This window comes from Amyelois transitella, chromosome 4 (assembly GCF_032362555.1).
Source record: "Amyelois transitella isolate CPQ chromosome 4, ilAmyTran1.1, whole genome shotgun sequence".
Lineage (NCBI taxonomy): Eukaryota > Metazoa > Arthropoda > Insecta > Lepidoptera > Pyralidae > Amyelois > Amyelois transitella.
Window position 1 is genome coordinate 11,114,030 of NC_083507.1, and position 18,815 is coordinate 11,132,844.

Sequence of the window (18,815 nt, forward strand, 5' to 3'; positions counted from 1 at the left end):
TGTAAAACAAACCACTTTCCTGGAACGATAGCAAGAGACTACAAATTTTCATTTGCCACTTATAATTTGTCTGGGGAATATTCTTGACTAAGTTACAACAAAAATAATACATACATAACATACATGTAAAACAAACCTCTGTCCTGGAACGATAGGAAGAGACTACATCTTTTCATTTGCCACGATCAATGCATACTTCTTTCGCTTCATTCACATTCATCATTCTCTGTACGCAAACTCGTCGAAATAGCGGAGTAAACTCTCTCATCATTGCGTGTTGCCATGTTCACCGGATATCGTTCTGGGTAGATTTTCAGATATTGACGGCCTCTGTGCATCTTGGATGTTTATCTATATAAGTATTTATTATAAAATATAGTATCGTTGAGTTAGTATCTCGTAACACAAGTCTCGAACTTACTTCGAGGCTAACTCAATCAGTGTAATTTGTCCCGTATATATTTATTTATTACTAGCTGTCCCGGCAAACGTTGTTTTGCCAAATAAATAATTTTTAAAGTAATTTCTAGTCAAAAAAAAATGTTAAGGGTGGACAACCCTTAACACTTAGGGGTATGAAAAATATATGTTAGCCGATTCTCAGACCTACTGAATATGCATGCAAAATTTGGTTTAAATCGGTAAAGCCGTTTCGGAGAAGTACGGAGACAAAAATTGTGACACGAGAATTTTATATATATAATTATTTATTTATAAGATATTTCTCTTACCACTTTGTTCGATCTTTAGCACCTTCAGTTTTCAGTAACTCTATGATCTCGTATAACTATTACATCTTTTAAAGTTATTACGGTAGAACGAGCAATGGTTCGCTCGATTATCCGCACTCATTAGAACCCTTTAGCCTCAACTTTATAATAAGAATAATCGATAATCATACAAGGATGGACAGGAGTTGAGCGTATTCCAAGGAGTTAAGGATGAGAGTTATTATAATTAATTCATACATTCTTAAAAGAAGGCCTTAAAAATTCTTCTGTTAGGCTATGAGTTTTTTTATCTAAATTTATTATAAGAGGCGACTAAGGGAGAGGCTAATAAACTTGAATTTTTTTATTTACGGCAAAGGGCTTGCAACCTGTCACTATTTGAATCTCAATTCTATCATTAAGCTAAACAGTTGAACGTGGCCTATGAGTCTTTTCAAGACTGTTGCCGCTGTGTACCCTGCAAGAGATATAGACGTTATTATATGTATGTATGTATTTATTGACATTGATTGACATCCGCGTAGATTGCAAATGTAGCCTTCGAGACTTTTTACTCTGTCTACTCGGTAAGGGATGAACACGTGATAATAATTATCACAGATTTTACTGATTACAAATTATTCAACTTTTTTTCACAATATCTGAAATGATTGTCGCACGATTGCTAGTTTATTTTATATTCTACAGTTATGAGGTTAGACAAAAACTAATTACCAACTCGAAGTTATGTATTTATTTATTTAAAACTTTCTTGCAAAAAAAATGTACAAAGGGCGGACCTAATACCGTTTGGCATTCTCTATCAGTCTACCAGCTGGTCAAACAGAAAAACTTTAAGTTGGTGGTGCGATAAAGTGCACAAACATACTGCAAAATACATACATTACAAATAAAATGCATAAATACATACAAGATACATAAAATACATACATAATAATTACAAAATTATGGTTGTCGTAGAAACTCCACTTCACTCCTTTGGCATTTCCCTACTAGATAATATTTCTTATACATTTACCACCAGATAGAAATATACATTTGGCAGTAATTAGTATAATATTAACAATATAAACCTTATTTACTTGCAATAAAATAAACTGAACCGAATTTAATACAAACTATTCATCGTTATTACATCAGTGAAGATTGAAAGCACTCGCCTATATAAAGATTATGCGACAAGACAACAGGGCCAGGCTTTCTAATACAATTTGCATGCAAATTGCAAGAAGATCGTGTTTCATCGAAGTACACTGAGGCACTAATGACCGGATGGGACGGGTATAAATAGGAGCGGTCCCAACATCGTGCCCTGCGGTACACCATTTCAATAATGCCATTGTTTCCCTTAGGCATGAGCTGGATAAAGGCCTCTTCTCACTTATATGACTTAAAATGTTGGTTTTATAGAAATTATTGTTAACAAGTTCTTATTCAAGCTGCGCGCGGCGACGAATTAACAACAATGTCTCTATTTGAATCTCAACTCCATCAAAAGGCTCTACAGCTGAACGTGACCTTTCAGTCTTTTCAAGACTCTTGGCTCTGTCTATCACGCAAGGGATACAGATGTGGCTATATGTTTGTAAGACTTTCAAATAATTAAAACAAAGAGTCTTAGTCACTTTGATTTGATTTTTTTCTTCAGGAATGAGTGAAGAGGGCACATCTTTGCGAAATGAAGTAACAAACTAATTAACTAATATAGTGAAATTCTAAATAAAAATAGGTCTTAATTCAATGCTACCAATGGTCTTTTAAACACGATTATTAAAATTACGAGCGATTTACAAAAATAACCAGAAAATTAAATCTACGAAGATGTGTTAATTAAAACGATGCTTTATTAGTTGATATAGCATAAATTTGTTAAAAGTTGTAAATCGTTATCTGTGTTTTAAAATTGCTATTCACTAAATGACTTTGTCCCCATCCCAGAGATGGAAACATTCTTGCATTCTAATGGTGTCTGTCTGTCCTGTCCCAACTGTCCCCAGTTCGCGGGGACAAATTGCAATGTGAGTAGAGGCCTTTATACCTCGGAGAATATTATGCGGCTACACGGAACTGAATTGGATTCTGGCGAGGTCTCAGATGTATAATACAGCGGCAAAATCAAAGCAAACTGTGTAAGACCCTTGGTTTAATTATTTGAATGTGTAACCTTATTAAGCTTAAAATAATTTAGGCATTGTATTCAGAATCCAAATAGGTTTTGTAACAGTGATAGAATACACATGTCTTAAAATCAGTTGAATTTATAATTATAGGATAGAATATGAAAAAAAAAATGTTGAAGTATTTATTGGTATCATTAATTGTAATTTTCCTCTTAACCAACGTATATTTATATAATTCGATCAAGGATCTCCCGATGTCAAACCAAACCGCCATGTAATTAGTATACATTTTTGTATGTGCTAATTAAATTCTCTATAAATCTTTATCTATCAAAACATTGAATCCGTGTAATTCCGATTTTCATAAAATGTACCAATCTTAATCCATTTTAAGAGGCTTTCGACACACCCTGCAAACAACTTTTATTAAAGTTAGAGCTTAAATAATCCTTAACTTAATAAATTGCATTGTGGTACCTATTTAGTACAATGTTTATGTTATAGTACGGTGAGCTCAGAGTATAGTTGTACCACCTCGCCTTGACTGTTATATGGAAGGTGGCCCAGGTATCTTCTGTTCCGTGTGTACCTGCCAGTTGCTTCTTTAACCGCTCAGATTGCAAAATTTACACATACATACATATGGTCACGTATATATCCCTTGCGGGGTAGACAGAGCCAACAGCCTTGAAGAGACTGAATGGCCAAGTTCAGCTATTTGGCTTAATGATAGAATTGAGATTCAATTAGTGACAGGTTGCTAGCCTATCGCCTAAAAAATGAATCCCAAGTTTGTAAGCCTATCCCTAAGTCGCCTTTTACGACATTCATGGGAAAGAGATGGAGTGGTCCTATTCTTTTTTGTATTAGTGCCGGGAACCACACGGCAAAATTTAATAGAAAGGCTTCTTCTTTGAGTCGATGGGCTATCACTGTCTGAATCTGAGTTCTATCGTTAAGCTACCCAGCTAAATAAAATCTCATGACCATTGGCTAATTTTATTGCGTTAGGGATAAATACATAACACGAACTTATAAATGTCAGCATTTACAATATAGAAACTCAACGCAACAAAGTCACGAAACGCCATAAATAAATCGTGGCACGCGTTGGCACGCGGTCCGCTAAAATACTAAAATACGAAATGGTTTTGTTTTATTCGTGCCGTGTGGTTCCCGGCACCAATACAAAAAAGAATAGGACCACTCCATCTCTTTCCCATGGATGTCGTAAAAGGCGACTAAGGGATAGGCTTATAAACTTGGGATTCTTCTTTTAGGCAATGGGCTAGCAACCTGTCACTATTTGAATCTCAATTCTATCATTAAGCCAAATAGCTGAACGTGGCCATTTAGTCTTCAAGACTGTTGGCTCTGTCTACCCCGCATGGGATATGGACGTGACCATAGGTATGTATGTATGTTTTGTTTCAATTTGCATCTGAGAATGCTGTATGTGTAAATGAGATTCCAGAATTAGAGACACATGTTTGGTGTAAATGTTTGCATAGTACCGTCGCAGATTTTGTGATTATTTGTAAAAAAAAAAATGCATGTGTTTCCCTTGGTATAGTACTCGTATATTTTTTTATTATCAATAGTTTTTTTTGTCTGTACATTGAGTTATTTTCAAAATTTTTTTTATAACGTTATAAAAATAGTAAGCGGGTATGAATTTGAAAAGAAAAGTATGTTTGTTTGAAGACGCTAATCTCCGAAACTACTGAACGGATTTGAATGAAACTATTTTTGTTGTATAGCTCTTATGCCTGGCCAACATATAGGGTATAATATGAATTAATATTAGACAGGTAGTATTGATATTATATGGTTATACTAAATTGTTACTACACACATACATAACCACTTACATTAAGTGATTGCTCATTGTAAGTAATTCGTTCAATTCAAAGGCTAAATGGCCGTCCAAACATCCGTTGGGATTCAACGGTTCGTTAGCTACCAAATCGGTACGTGAATTAAGAGAAAATCCCAATTTGCGGTAAAGAAAATGGAATTAACAGGGCGCCGTTGGACTTAGTGGTGAGAAGTAAAACCTGGTATGCAACATTTTTTGAGACGATTTTTCCAAAAAAATTAATTAATATTAAAAAAAAAAACTAAATTCCACGACGCGGAAATGTGAAGAACATATATAGTTTGCACTTTGACTATGTATTTAGTAATTTTATTTAAATTAATTTGTTATAATAAATGAGAAATATACAAAAAGCTTGTATGAAAAGATTGATGAATCAAAAAAGTGTGTTGTCTCTGTCTAACCTTACGGAACAGTGGCATCCTCGCAGGCATGTAGGTATGTACTTATAATAATAAACCTATGTTAGAAACAGAAGAATATATGTAATTTCACGAAAAAAAGGGCGCGTTCATAACACATTTCATCACGCAATATTGCCGGCGAGTGACGTGACATTCCATTTCCATAATACGAAATGTGAGAATTGGAGGGTAAATAAAAAAAAACAAAGGGAGTTTACACGTGTTTACAATTGAGGTTGATCATGGGCTTTAACTTTGAACCGTTCTAGTTTTAAAAGTATCAGGATTCGAATACTACTACAGCCATGGAATAGTGACTCTTTTTTGAGTTACGTACATTAGTTTTAACGTCAACCGATGTGCTGAAGGTGCTCATAAAAAAATCGTAACTCCTTTGTGATGGGCAGGTTTTGACACATGTTATTCTCACATCGTTCACACTTATTCGCTCAGGTTACGCTTTTAAACCATGATCCTAGATTCAGCGTCATGATTTCAGTCAACTGCTGTTTAATCATTGTCCAAGCTGGGTTCAGTTGCCTTTCCACATACTTACTCTCAACTCATGACTTTCCATATTGGCGTAGTCGGTTTTTATGATGTCATATACATTATCTTGCAGTGATTCAGCGTAAGGGCTTATACAGATCTCAAGGGTACTCAGACAAAAAGGTCGGGCTATCAAAAATAAAAACCCAATCTCAAAAATCGGCCTTTCTTTGTTCGCCTTTAAATGCATTTCGATAATCAAGACAAAAACTGACAAGACTGAAAAGCGTACTCAAACTTTAGGTGCAAGACAAACCTATCAACTAAAAAGAAACATATAAAAAACCCTGAATATTTGTTTGTTTGTTTGAACGCGCTAATCTCAGGAACTATTGGTTCGAATTGAAAAATTCTTTTTGTGTTGAATAAACCATTTATCGAGGAAGCCTTTAGATTATATAACATCACGCTGCAACTTCGAAAAGCGAAGAAATAATGGAAAATATGAAAAAAAACGGGTAAAATTATTCATCCTTGAGGGCTTCAATGATGCTCAAAATAACTATTCCACGCGGATGAAGTAGCGGGCACAGCTTGTCCCAACTATATTTTAAATGTGAAAGTTTATTTGTTTGTTGTCTCTTCACGTGGTACTTAATGAACTAATCTTGTTGAAATTTTAATAACTAAGAGTCTGAAGAGGGGCAGAGTGCACTTTGCGTCCCGGTAAAAATTCCCGTGGGATTGCCAACTAATATTCTTCTGTAGGTAAAGGCGAGGCTGCAGGTAAAATTAAGTTAGCCGCGGGTACAATCTTGTCTCTACATGAGATCTGACCACTTTTTAATATATTTTGATTAAGGTGAAGTACAGCTTGTATGTAAGTTTGGAACATGAGTTTGGCTTAATACGAGATCTGAGAGATTCGGCAACATTTAACATGAAAATGTTTTTGTAAGGATGCTTTAATACTCTATTTAAAATTGTATCCACAATAACTTTACCACCCGTAACACCCTAATTACATACATACATACATATGATCACGTCTATATCCCTAGCGGGGTCGACAGAGCTACCAGACTTGAAAAGACTGATAGGCCACGCTCAGCTATTTGGCTTAGTGATAGAATTGAGATTCAAATAGTAACAGTAAAAGAGGAATCCCAAGTTTATAAGCCTATCCCTTAGTCGCCTTTTACGACATCCATGTGAAAGAGATGGAGTGGTCCTATTCTTTTTTGGTATGGTGTCGGGAACCACACGGCACAACACCCTAATTCCTTCTTGTATATATCTATAAGTAGGTACGAGTATAAATCTCACCCGAAGAAGGTTCATATTGTATAAATTTCGCTCCGGTGTGTCGCCGGTAATTGGGAAAGCAGCTGGGATAAATCCCCATTTATTCCCAAAAACGATTCTTATAACAGCGGAGCGAGCGAATTAATTCCCCGCCCTAACAAATTTCGCTTCGCTCGTTCGCGATATAATTATGTGGAAGTACTATGAAGTATTCTTGATGTTAATAAACAATTTACACTTACAATTATATTAAATGTACGCATACTTACATAAAATCACGCCTCTTTTCCGGAGGAGTAGGCAAAGCATCATATTATTATCTTTTTACTATTGTAGCGGGAGCGATGTTTCGGCTCGACCGCCACCAAAGGGAAGATCTTCCGCCAGGCTAGGTGTTATGCCTGGGGAACCGCGGCTCCAACGATGTTGTGTCGGAGGTTGTGTACGCTCCAATCCGTGAAATCTTTGTAATCGCGATTTAGATTCATCGCTGCTATTGGCTGAGCGCGTCAATTTCTTCGCAATGATTGTCATTTGTTGAGTGCCGTGTGGCGTAAAGATGTCTCGACACTATCTATCTATCATTAAACCAAACAGCTGAACGTGGCCCATTGGTCTCTTCGAGACTGTTGGCTCTGTCTACCCTGCAAGGGATATAGACGTGATTATATGTATGTATGTATGTTTTACTATCTAGTATCTTGTTCTTATCTTAATATCTTCTTCTTGCCACGATGAGAAAGCTCATGTAAAAACTAATCAAAACTAAATTATTATTTTTTTTAATCTTAGTCACCTTTACCCTCGTAGTGTCAGTCTCGGTTGAGCCATCAGTTGTCACCTCGCTGTAGAAAAACACGAGGTGCGCCCCTAAACACGACTCTAAATGGGAGAGCCAAATTCTGCATGAAGTGACTCCCGTCTGACCAATGCATGTCATACAGGGGGAATTAATCCCTATTTAATTATAGCCATTCTTTTTGACTGCTGGCTCTATCTACCCCGCAATAGCCGTGATAATATGTATGTATGTATATGACTACAATAGTCTGCGCTACCAGACGGCAGATAAAGGACGACATTATGTCATTGACATTGTACGTAAATTTGTCAAATCGTAAACCAAAATGCCAACAAACTTACAACATACGTATTTGCATTCGGGGCCTAAAATAGTACATCCCAAAATAATAGTAATCCATTTCAAAGCTTTGGTTCGTTAGCAGACATCGGCTTATGTCGATTTAGTGTGTTATAACCAAATTTGGTTATTTGCGATTGGAAAACATATTACATATGTATGTGTCTATAGCTTTAACCAGTAGCTGCGCCCGCGTGTGTTTAGGGCCATTTATAAAAAGCGACAAATTTAACGCCATCTACAAAAAAAGAGACAAATTATCTATAAAAAGCAACGAATTAAAAAAAACACATATAAAAACTGAAGAATATAGCGACAAATCCCTACAAAAGAAACGGATTTTATTGAAAACCCCTCGTGAACCTTAGTTTTGACAGGTGCCCTGTATGTCCATCGTCAGACTCTTAATTATATATACGTGATATTTCAAGAAGAATGATTCAGTAGATAACCCGTGAAGAGTTAACAAACAAACAAACTTTCGCATTTATAGGTAATAAGTAATAGTATTTGTTACAAACAGGCGTTTATACCAAACGCTTTGACGTTTTGACGGCCTCTGTTACGCAGTGGTAGTACGCTTATCTGCGACACCGGAGGTCTCGGGTTCGAATCCCGGCCAGGGCATGATGAGGAAAGTACTTTTTCTGATTGGCCCTGGGTCTTGGATGTTTATCTATATATATAAGTATTTATTATAAAATATAGTATCGTTGAGTTAACATATCTCGTAACACAAGTCTCGAACTTACTTTGAGGCTAACTCAACTGCGTAATTTGTCTCGTTAATATTTATTTACTAGAGGCCGCCCGCGACTTCGTCCGCATGGAAACCCTATCAATCCCGCGGGAACTCTGGGATAAAAAGTAGCCTATGTGTTATTCTGGGTCTTCAGCTACCTACATACCAAATTTCATGGTAATCGGTTCAGTAGTTTTTGCGTGAAAGAGTAACAAACATCCATACATCCATACAAACTTTCGCCTTTATAATAGTAGTAGGATTTATTTATCGTGGTACTGCTGACTGCGCTTCGTCAACCTCGTCAATATTCTCCACTTATAGAGCGGCTGAATATGTAGGTTTTTTTTTTTTTTTTTTTTTTTTTTACGGGACAAATTACACTGATTGAGTTAGCCTCGAAGTAAGTTCGAGACTTGTGTTACGAGATACTAACTCAACGATACTATATTTTATAATAAATACTTATAAAGATAAACATCCAAGACCCAGACCAATCAAAGATAGTTCGTTTCTCATCATGCCCTGGCCGGGATTCGAACCCAGGACCTCCGATGTCACAGACAAGCGTATCACCGCTGCGCCACAGAGGCCGTCGTTTTTGGGGAATAAGTTAGATGGTGCGCAAAAGGCCTCCTTATCGCCTTATACAATATCTTCCAGTCCCGTAGCATGCAACGCGCGACGCCTTTTATATCGCACAAAAACCTATCTCTATTTAACGACGTGCCGTGTGGTTCCCTGCACCAATAAAAAAAAAGTATAGCACCACTCCCTGTCTTTCCCATGGATGCCGTAAGAGGTGACTAAGAGATAGGCTTATCAATTTGGGATACTTCTTTTAGACGACGGGCTAACAACCTGTAACTATTTGAATCTCAATTCTATCATCAAGCCAAAAAGCTGAACGTGGCCTGTCATTTTTTGAAGGCTTTTGGCTCTGTCTACCCCGCAAGAGATATAGACACACGTGCTATGCTACCTTTTGGAGACTGCGCTTAAAAAAATACAGGGCGGGGTTGAAACGATAGGAGTTAAATATTTATTTGCACGTCTCTTTTTCTGTTATCTTCCACTCCACTTTCCATCTCTTTTTTTCTCTCTTTCTTTCTCTCTCATTCTTCCACAGAACACGCGTGACGCCGTTCTATCCTCCGTTCTATCGCGCGTGTCAGGCTACGGGTACAGATAACATATTAATACGCTTAACTCCGTATAATCCGCCTATTAGAAGGATTACCGCAATCTCCCTAATAAAGAAATCCATCCTTCAAGCGGCTAAGTATGTCGTGACCTAGCTAACACACGCTAAAGGTACAAAATATGAGAGTGACGGAAATAAAACTGTTTATGAATGGTTTCCGTGACGTTGTTATGAGTTCGCAAATATGTTGTGTAACATTAGAACGTTATAAAAAAGTAATAAACAAAATTAAATATTACTTAATAATTAATTCCATTCAAATATTAAATGCCGTGTGGTTTCCAGCACCAATAGAAAACAGGACTATGTCCCTCCCATTGATGTCGTAAAAAGCGACTCAAGGATAGGCTTCTAGAACTAGGGACACTTCTTTTAGGCGATGGGCAAGCAACCTATCACTATTTGAATCTCAATTCTACCATTAAGCCAAACAACTGAACGTGGCCAATCAGTCTTCTCAGGCTGTTAGCTCTGCCTACCCCGCAAGGAATATGAACGTGAATTTACGTATGTATGTAAATATACCTTTTTTATCCAAACTATGTACATGTTTACTAAAGCCTTACTCGATCGGAACTGAGCCACTAACTTTGACACTTTTGACAGATTAGCTTTCCAACTAAAACGAGGTTTATTCCCACTACAGTTGATGCTAGTAGGATTGATTATTCAATTTATTATCAGCTGAGACTATCCAGTCTATGTAGAATCAGATCATATAGTACTTACCTTTAGGCTGAATACCTATATAAAATAATTTGAAGTATGACTACTTCTATAATAATATTTAAATAAATAAAATAATTAATATTATCACTTAATATTATTTTCTTAATTAATTTTTTTTGTTTTGTTTGAGTGTTTTATTTAAAAAACTGAAAATCAAAATACTACAAACTATTTTTATTAGCCCCTGAAGAAAATGCTAAAAACGTCGTATATAAAGTAATTCTTTGAGTTTATTTTACCCCAAAGAATTTATTTATTGGTCAAACATAACTTACTCGGTAAGATCACATATTTAAGTAAAATATTTCATGTGATTAGTATATTGATTTATTTCGCATTAGATTCAACTCGAAATTTACGCGGACGTAGTCGCGGGCAACAGATAGACATGGAATAATAATATTACAAAGAAAAAATATAGGTATTTAATTTTCATTCGATTTTAAATAGTAATTTTACTCTTTTTGGGCATTTATGATGTCAATTTGTCGCTCAACAGAAATGACAGTTTGTTTACTAGTTGAAGTCTAGACCATAGCTGGTCATATAATGACTGATGACATCTCTGTCCCATGGATGTCGTAAAAGGCGACTAAGGGGTAGGCTTATAAACTTGGGATTCTTCTTTTAGGCGATGGGTTAGCAACATGTCACTATTTCAATCTCAATTCTATCTTAAAGCCAAAAAGCTGAACGTGGCCTTTCAGTCTTTACAAGACTGTTGGCTCTGTCTACCCCGCAAGGGATATAGACGTGATTATATGTATGTGTCAAAACGTCACGATATGCGGTCTACCACAGTGAATCAATATTGACCTGACCTATCTCTTGACACGCGATGTTGGCAGAGGTCATAGGTCAACGGGTTTGATGACATGCAACAGGTTTCAATTGCAGGTACAACATTTATTATTAATCAGTGACTTCGACCGAGTATAGGTAGGTACCTCGTTCTCATACAGTTATTGGTACAAGTTCGCTATGGTTGCAAACTTACTTGGAACTACAATATTTTCATTCATAGTAGTACGCTTGTTTGTGACATCGGAGGTCCCGGGTTCGAATCCCGGCCAGGGCATGATGTGAAAAGAACTTTTTCTTTTTGGCCTGGGTAAATATAGTATTACGTTGAGTTAGTATCTCGTAACACAAGACTCGAACTTACTTCGAGGCTAACTCAATCAGTGTAATTTGTCATGCCACTATTTGAATCTCAATTCCATTATAAAGCCGTAGAGCTAAACGTGTTTTTTTAAGTCTTTTCAAGACTGTTGGCTCTGTCTACCCCACAAGGGATAAAGCCGTGACTACATTTGTATTCTTAACAATACTGATATCCCATGCCAATTATCGATAACACATTTATCGATACTTTCTCAACGATATCAACCCGCGAGCTTACGAAACGTGACTTATAGGCCGCAGGGATCTATTTGTTGGGTTAAGCTATTTGTATCTTGGGTTCGCACGTGTACATAAAATGTGCAGTGATCTAGACAGGATAATATATAATTACAATACTAATAATATGACTAATGCAGAACTAAAGGGATGTATAACATAGAATCACAAAAGTACATACATACATACATACATATCGTCACGTCTATATCCCATGCGGGGTAGACAGAGCCAACAGTCTTGAAGACTAAATGGCCACGTTCAGCTATTTGGCTTAATGATAGAATTGAGATTCAAATAGTGACAGGTTGCTAGCCCATCGCCTAAAAGAAGAATCCCAAGTTTATGAGCCTATACCTTAGTCGCCTTTTACGACATCCATGGGAAAGAGATGGAGTGGTCCTATTCTGTTTTGTATTGGTGCCGGGAACCACACGGCACAGTAAGACACATCACAAAAGTAATTTATACTTTTAAGACTTATGATGTAAGTAATTCAGAACTAAAAACATTTGAAAGAAATTTTGTACGGATTCGAGTAAGGGTGTGCTGTTATATAAACGCAATAGCTGTTGGCCTGATATGTAGGCGATTTAAGGTTCGATTCAATTAAATTCAATTCAAAATAGGTATTTATTGTATATCATAAAGTACATCAGTTGAATTACAGTTACTGCTTATAAATATGTACAAAATGAACCCTGTTGGGCATCGCAATTTTAAAATAATATGAAAACTTTAAATTAAAGGGTGTCATATAGGGGGTTAAAGTTTGTATGAAAAAAATTAAAAATTAATTTTGATTCATCGAATTAAGATTTGGCACGAATACTCTTCGGCAAAACAATAAAAGAAGTGCCTCAGGGTTTTTGTAAATTTTATTGCTATAAGGGAAAAAGGGGTCAAAAAATCCCTGTTAAGAATAAGTCAATTTCAGGTATACATTTTTTTTTGTTTTTTTGGACAAATTTCACAGATTGAGTTAGCCTCGAAGTAAGTTCGAAACTTGTGTTACGAGATACTAGCTCAACGATACTATATTTTATAATAAATAATTATAAAGATAAACATCCAAGACCCAGGCCAATCAGAAAAACTTCTTTCCTCATCATGCCCTGGCCGGGATTCAAATCCGGGACCTCCGGTGTCACAGACAAGCGTACTACCGCTGCGCCACAGAGGCCATAGATTCAAGGTTTATAGACTTTTATTCTCACAATGACATATTTTACATCAATTACATGAGAACATACAATTCAAAAAAAGAAAGAATACGTTCGTTGTCACACTAACAAACCAAATATAACATAGCAAAAGTTCATTATATTTCGATTATTTCATACATACATACATATGGTCACGTCTATATCCCTTGTGGGGTAGACAGAGCCAACAGTCTCGAAAAGACTGAATGGCCACGGTCAGCTATTTTGCTTAATGATAGAATTGAGATTCAAATAGTGACAGGTTGCTAGCCCATCGCCTAAAAAAGAATCCCAAGTTTTAAGTAAGCCTATCCTTTAGTCGCCTTTTACGACATCCATTGGAAAGAGATGGAGTGGTCCTATTCTTTTTTGTAATAGTGCCGGGAACCACACGGCACTTGCCGGGAACCACACGGCACTTATTTCGATTATTATCTGGTTATTATTTCAGTAATTTAAATCTATGTATGTATGTATGTGACTCACTTGGAAGCTGTGGTTCGCGTTGTTGATGCTGCACTCCGCGAATGTGGCGTCCTCCAGCTCGAACTCGTCCCACAATTGGCTCTGTAACAAAAAAAATATTCATATAGTTATTTCTTCATATTTATTATCATACGAGCGCCGCACAGGTATCATTTATAGACAAAAAAAAAAACTTATCACACAAAACCCTCTTTCCAAATTTTCAAACACGATCGAAATCCGTCTACAAATTTCCAAGCTTGGACATGCAGACAGAGAAATTAGAGGGACTTTATAATATGTAGTGAAGTGATACTATTAAACGAGTAATAACTTTGTGTGTGCCATGTGGTATCCGGCACCAATATAAAAAATAATGGACCACTGCCTTAGTCGCCTTTTACGACATCCATGGGAAAAATGGATGGAGTGGTTCTATTCTAAAGAGCCGGAAACCACACGGCAATAGACGTGATTATATGTAACTATGTTCGTTTTGTTGCGTTAACATTCATCTGTAAATAAAATTGTCTTGTTACAATATTTGTTCCCGTACTCCTCAGAAACGGCTTGACCGATTCTCATGAAATTTTGTGAGCATATTGAGTAGGTCTGAGAATCGGCCAAAATCTATTTTTCATACCCCTTAGTGATAAGGGTTGTCCACCCTTAAACTTTTTTTAACTAGAAATCACTTATGAATTAACTAGTATTATTTATATGGCAAAACAACGTTTGCCGGGACAGCTAAGTTCATCTGTAAATTATTTCCCAAGTGACCATTATGACCAATTCTCATTTCATCGGACATTTAATGTGATTTAATCCAATATTTTCATTACGAATCGCCATTAATCAAAGCGGATTTCATTGAAATAATATAATTTCGGAGATATCTTCCCCAATTCATGATGTAGGGGGTAGGCCGAATCGTTATTTATAATGGAGCTAGAAAAATGGTAATAAATTTAGTGTTACAGAGCGCTCGCAATATTTTTGATCGAGAAATGAAACAATTATCCTGTTTCGAAAACGGTTCTAATGATTTCTTTCAAATTTAAAATATAAAGGGTAAAAAGATATTTAGCTGTCTACCACACAAGGGGTAAAAGACGTGATTACACACAAACACACATATATATATATATGTGTGTTTGTGTGTGTGTATGTAATATAATATAATAGTGATTTACCTATTTTACTCTTACTTTCAGATGTCAGATAACGCGTCTTGGAATCGGCTGAAACATTTCTCACTAATTCCAAAGTTAATCCATCAATTGTGTAATTTGTCCGTTATATATTTATTTATTTATCAGTATGCTAATAAATGAACCAATTTATTTACACTATAACAAACAAATAAAAAGTTTATTAACTTATCTAATTGAAGTAACGGTAAGTTAATTTAATAAAGTTGGTCTCACCAAATGCGTGACTATCTTGGTCGTACCAAGAATTACCCAAAAAGCACCAATTTGATCTCATACATATCTTATTACGGATTTGTAAATGTAACCCAGATTTTGTCCGTATGTTAATGTTAATTTGTTATGTGTACCGCAACTCCGAAACACAAATAAGTTCGCAATCCTTACTGATTAGGGTACGGATAAGGTTTGTTTTATTATTATTTTTTATTCATTTAGAATATCTTACTCGTATCTTCTTCTGAATATTAAAAAGTTAAAGGCCACTAAAAATTATCTTGCGGTGTACTTTTTCTGATTGGCCTGGGTCTTGGATGTTTATCTATATAAGTATTTATTATAAAACATAGTATCGTTGAGTTAGTATCTTGAAACACAAGTCTCGAACTTACTTCAAGGCTAACTCGATCTGTGTAATATGTCCCGTATATATTTATTTATTTATCTAATTTGAAGGAGTGCCTGGTCGAAGGAATGGTAGAAAAAGTAAATATACCTAAGTATAATAAAATGGTACGAAATTTTAATTACTTAATGTGAAAGGATGAATTAAAAAAATATTTGGACTACAAAGCAAACATTTTTTACAAGGGTTAAAATTCTCTTTGGTAAATGAATTTGTATCATTTTATTTATTTATTTACTTTCTTACACACTTCAGTCCTGACATAACGCATATCGCTCACTCTGTAAATATGTTATAAATTTGCTGTTGGTTATCCAATTACTTAAATAAATAAATATTATAATAAAATATAACAAAGTTTGGGGAACAACAGCTAGTTATAAATAAACATTTAATATTAAAATGTTATATTACTCTTAAAAACAAGTCTTGAAGTAGGTATTATTTTGTTCTGCCAACAAGGTTTGCCCTGAGCAATACTCTTATTATTGTTGCGAAATAACTTCTTAGAAATAATGAGCAGTTGTAACATCGTTAATTAACTCACTCTGCTTCATCAGAAACCCGTGTATTTTATTAGAAACGGCCAGCGGTTCGTCCGTTATTTAAACCTAATTATAACTCCGAAAAAGCATTTTAGCAAAAATTTTATTATATTTTAGGTTATTAAGAAACTTTTTTAAAATAATTATACTGGAGCTATGATTTAATAGTTAATTTCGCTTTTCAAACTGTAATTATTATTTATTACGAGACTGGCTTTCATCCGCAGTTTAACATACGTTTGACATAAAATAAAAAAGATATCAGTCAGACTGAAACTCTTTCACGGCTTAATCGTTTAATTTAATAAAATTTTAAATTTATACTGTTTATTACTCAAGACAAATCATCCTTTGTATGAAAAGAATCTACTGGTAGCCCCGATCAAATGATATTTTAAATTCAGAACAGATTTCAGGCAAAATCTCGATTTCTACCTGTATTAAGAGATAATCGAATTATATGAATATCATCCGAGCAATTTGGAGAGCGCTTCTCATATGTTGCTATTACACAATATACTATTTATTTCATATATATATAAATGAAAGTGTCCTCTTTTATCGAGTGGCTATCTATCGATCAATCGAGTGGGATTTATTGAGTGTGTATAACAATAAAGTAATTCACCTTAAGGATTATTAATTTATTAAAAATAATTCTTAAAAATGTAAGGCACAATCTACGCTATCTATATATCTATTGGCTACGAAACCCTAACAAAGCACTAGAGTGCTTTGTTAGGGTTTCGTAGCCAAAACTAGTTTCTCAAGTAGAATTTAACGGGACGTGGGATTAAAACGAAATGTCCAAACTCGCATTTGGATTTTATTTTGAGTCGACGGTAAAATTTTCTAATATAGAATAGACTGATAGTTCGTGCAAAAACTCTTGCTAACATATCTAATGTGTAAACGCCCTAACAGACAATCCCAGCTAATGCAAACGAAATAAGTCACGCGATTTGCGAATTATCATTACAAATATCTGGATAAATATTCAAACGACGCCATCTTGGTTGTGGCAATGTCATCGTTGGTGGGGGAAAGCGCTTGGTATTTCTATGTTTTCATTGGGCATATAAAACGTTATTATTTCATGAGGGTAAGCAAATTTCAGTTTATTTTTATCGTTACTGTTTCCCATCTCTTGTAACTTATCCGCCGATCATGCCAATATAACCGATTGTCTGCATTTAAAGACAATTGAGGAGTTACTCTTCCACTTTAACGAAATCTTTAAAATCTGTCAAACTAAACTGTCACTTGGCTGTACAGCCAAGGTGAAGCAATACATCCTTGTCAAACACTTTTCCTAATATTAAACCAGTCAGTGTAGGCTCCGTTCATTCTGATACAAGCACCGGAATCTTATTAGGATTGGCCTTTGCATTGATGGATAAATTACATACATAACCAGATCCCGGTCTGTTATCCTCCTCACAGAAGATGCTCCTGGCATAGTCACCCTCCGCCTCTATTGTTTCTAAGCATCAACCGATTTTGATATAGTTTTTAAAATTATTAACAGAATATATGCCTGAAGATTTATCCATACATAACTTTATTTAAGGTTAACGGTGAAACTGGACTGGACTTATTAGCATTTGTTATAAAATATGGTAATTATCCTCATTACAAGTTAGACCTCGAACTTTCAGACAAGTAAAGCCTGTGTGATTCCAAATATCTATCATCAGTATTTACCTTTTAGCAAAATAGTAAAACTTGTTATTGGTGCCGTGTGGTTCCCGGCACCAATAGAAAAAAGAATAGGACCACACCATCACTCTGCCATGGATGTCGTAAAAGGCGACTAAGGGGTAGGCTTATAAACTTGGGTTTCTTCTTTTAGGCGATGGGCTAGCAACCCGTCACTATTTGAATCTCAATTCTATCTGTAAGCTGAACGTGGCCTATCAGTCTTTACAAGACTGTTGGCTCTGTCTACCCCGCAAAATTATATAGACGTGACATAGCACGTGAGCCCAAGGTCGGTGTAGTGGAGGTGGCCTTGGTAGTGGTGGGTGTGACATAGGGCGAGTCTGCAGGAGATGGTGGAAATAAGAAGTTCAAGCGGGGGTGGATACAATTATGTCACTTAGCCTGATAATATTATTATTATTATTTTCGTTATTTGGCCTTTTACGTGGATAAAATAAAATCACGTCACTTGTCCATTCATCTTCTCTTTCGCTTTCATCCACACTCATTACTCATTTCTTGCAAGATCGTCGGTTAAGGTTCGTCAGGACGTCCTCCAAGCTTAGCTCTTCCCTTAATCTTAGAAATTTTTTACATTATTTCGAAAGTGAATTCATTCAATTTCAAAATAATGTTAAATATTTCTTGAATGGATCTTGAATTCTTGAATGGATTCGTGATCTAAAATCTGGGATAGTACAGGATCAACTATAAGAAATTAATCTATACTAATACTATGAAGCTGAAGAGTTTGTTTGTTTGTTTGAACGCGCTAATCTCGGGAACTACTGGTTCCAATTGAAAAAAATCCTTTTTGTGTTTAAGTAACCATTTATTGAGGAAAGCTTAAGGCTATATAACATCACGCTGCAACTATTAGGAATAATGGAAAATGTGAAAAAAAAAAACGGGGGATAT

The 18,815-nt window shown here is 35.6% G+C and overlaps 1 protein-coding gene across 1 annotated transcript in view; it reads right to left on the reverse strand.

Moving 5' to 3' along the window:
- Positions 1–18,815, reverse strand: part of LOC106137292 (diacylglycerol kinase eta) — a 125,727-nt gene that overhangs the window by 28,532 nt on the left and 78,380 nt on the right. Inside the window, 1 exon segment of the mRNA XM_060954361.1 lies at positions 13,837–13,917. Within this exon segment, the coding sequence (XP_060810344.1) occupies positions 13,837–13,917 (81 nt within the window).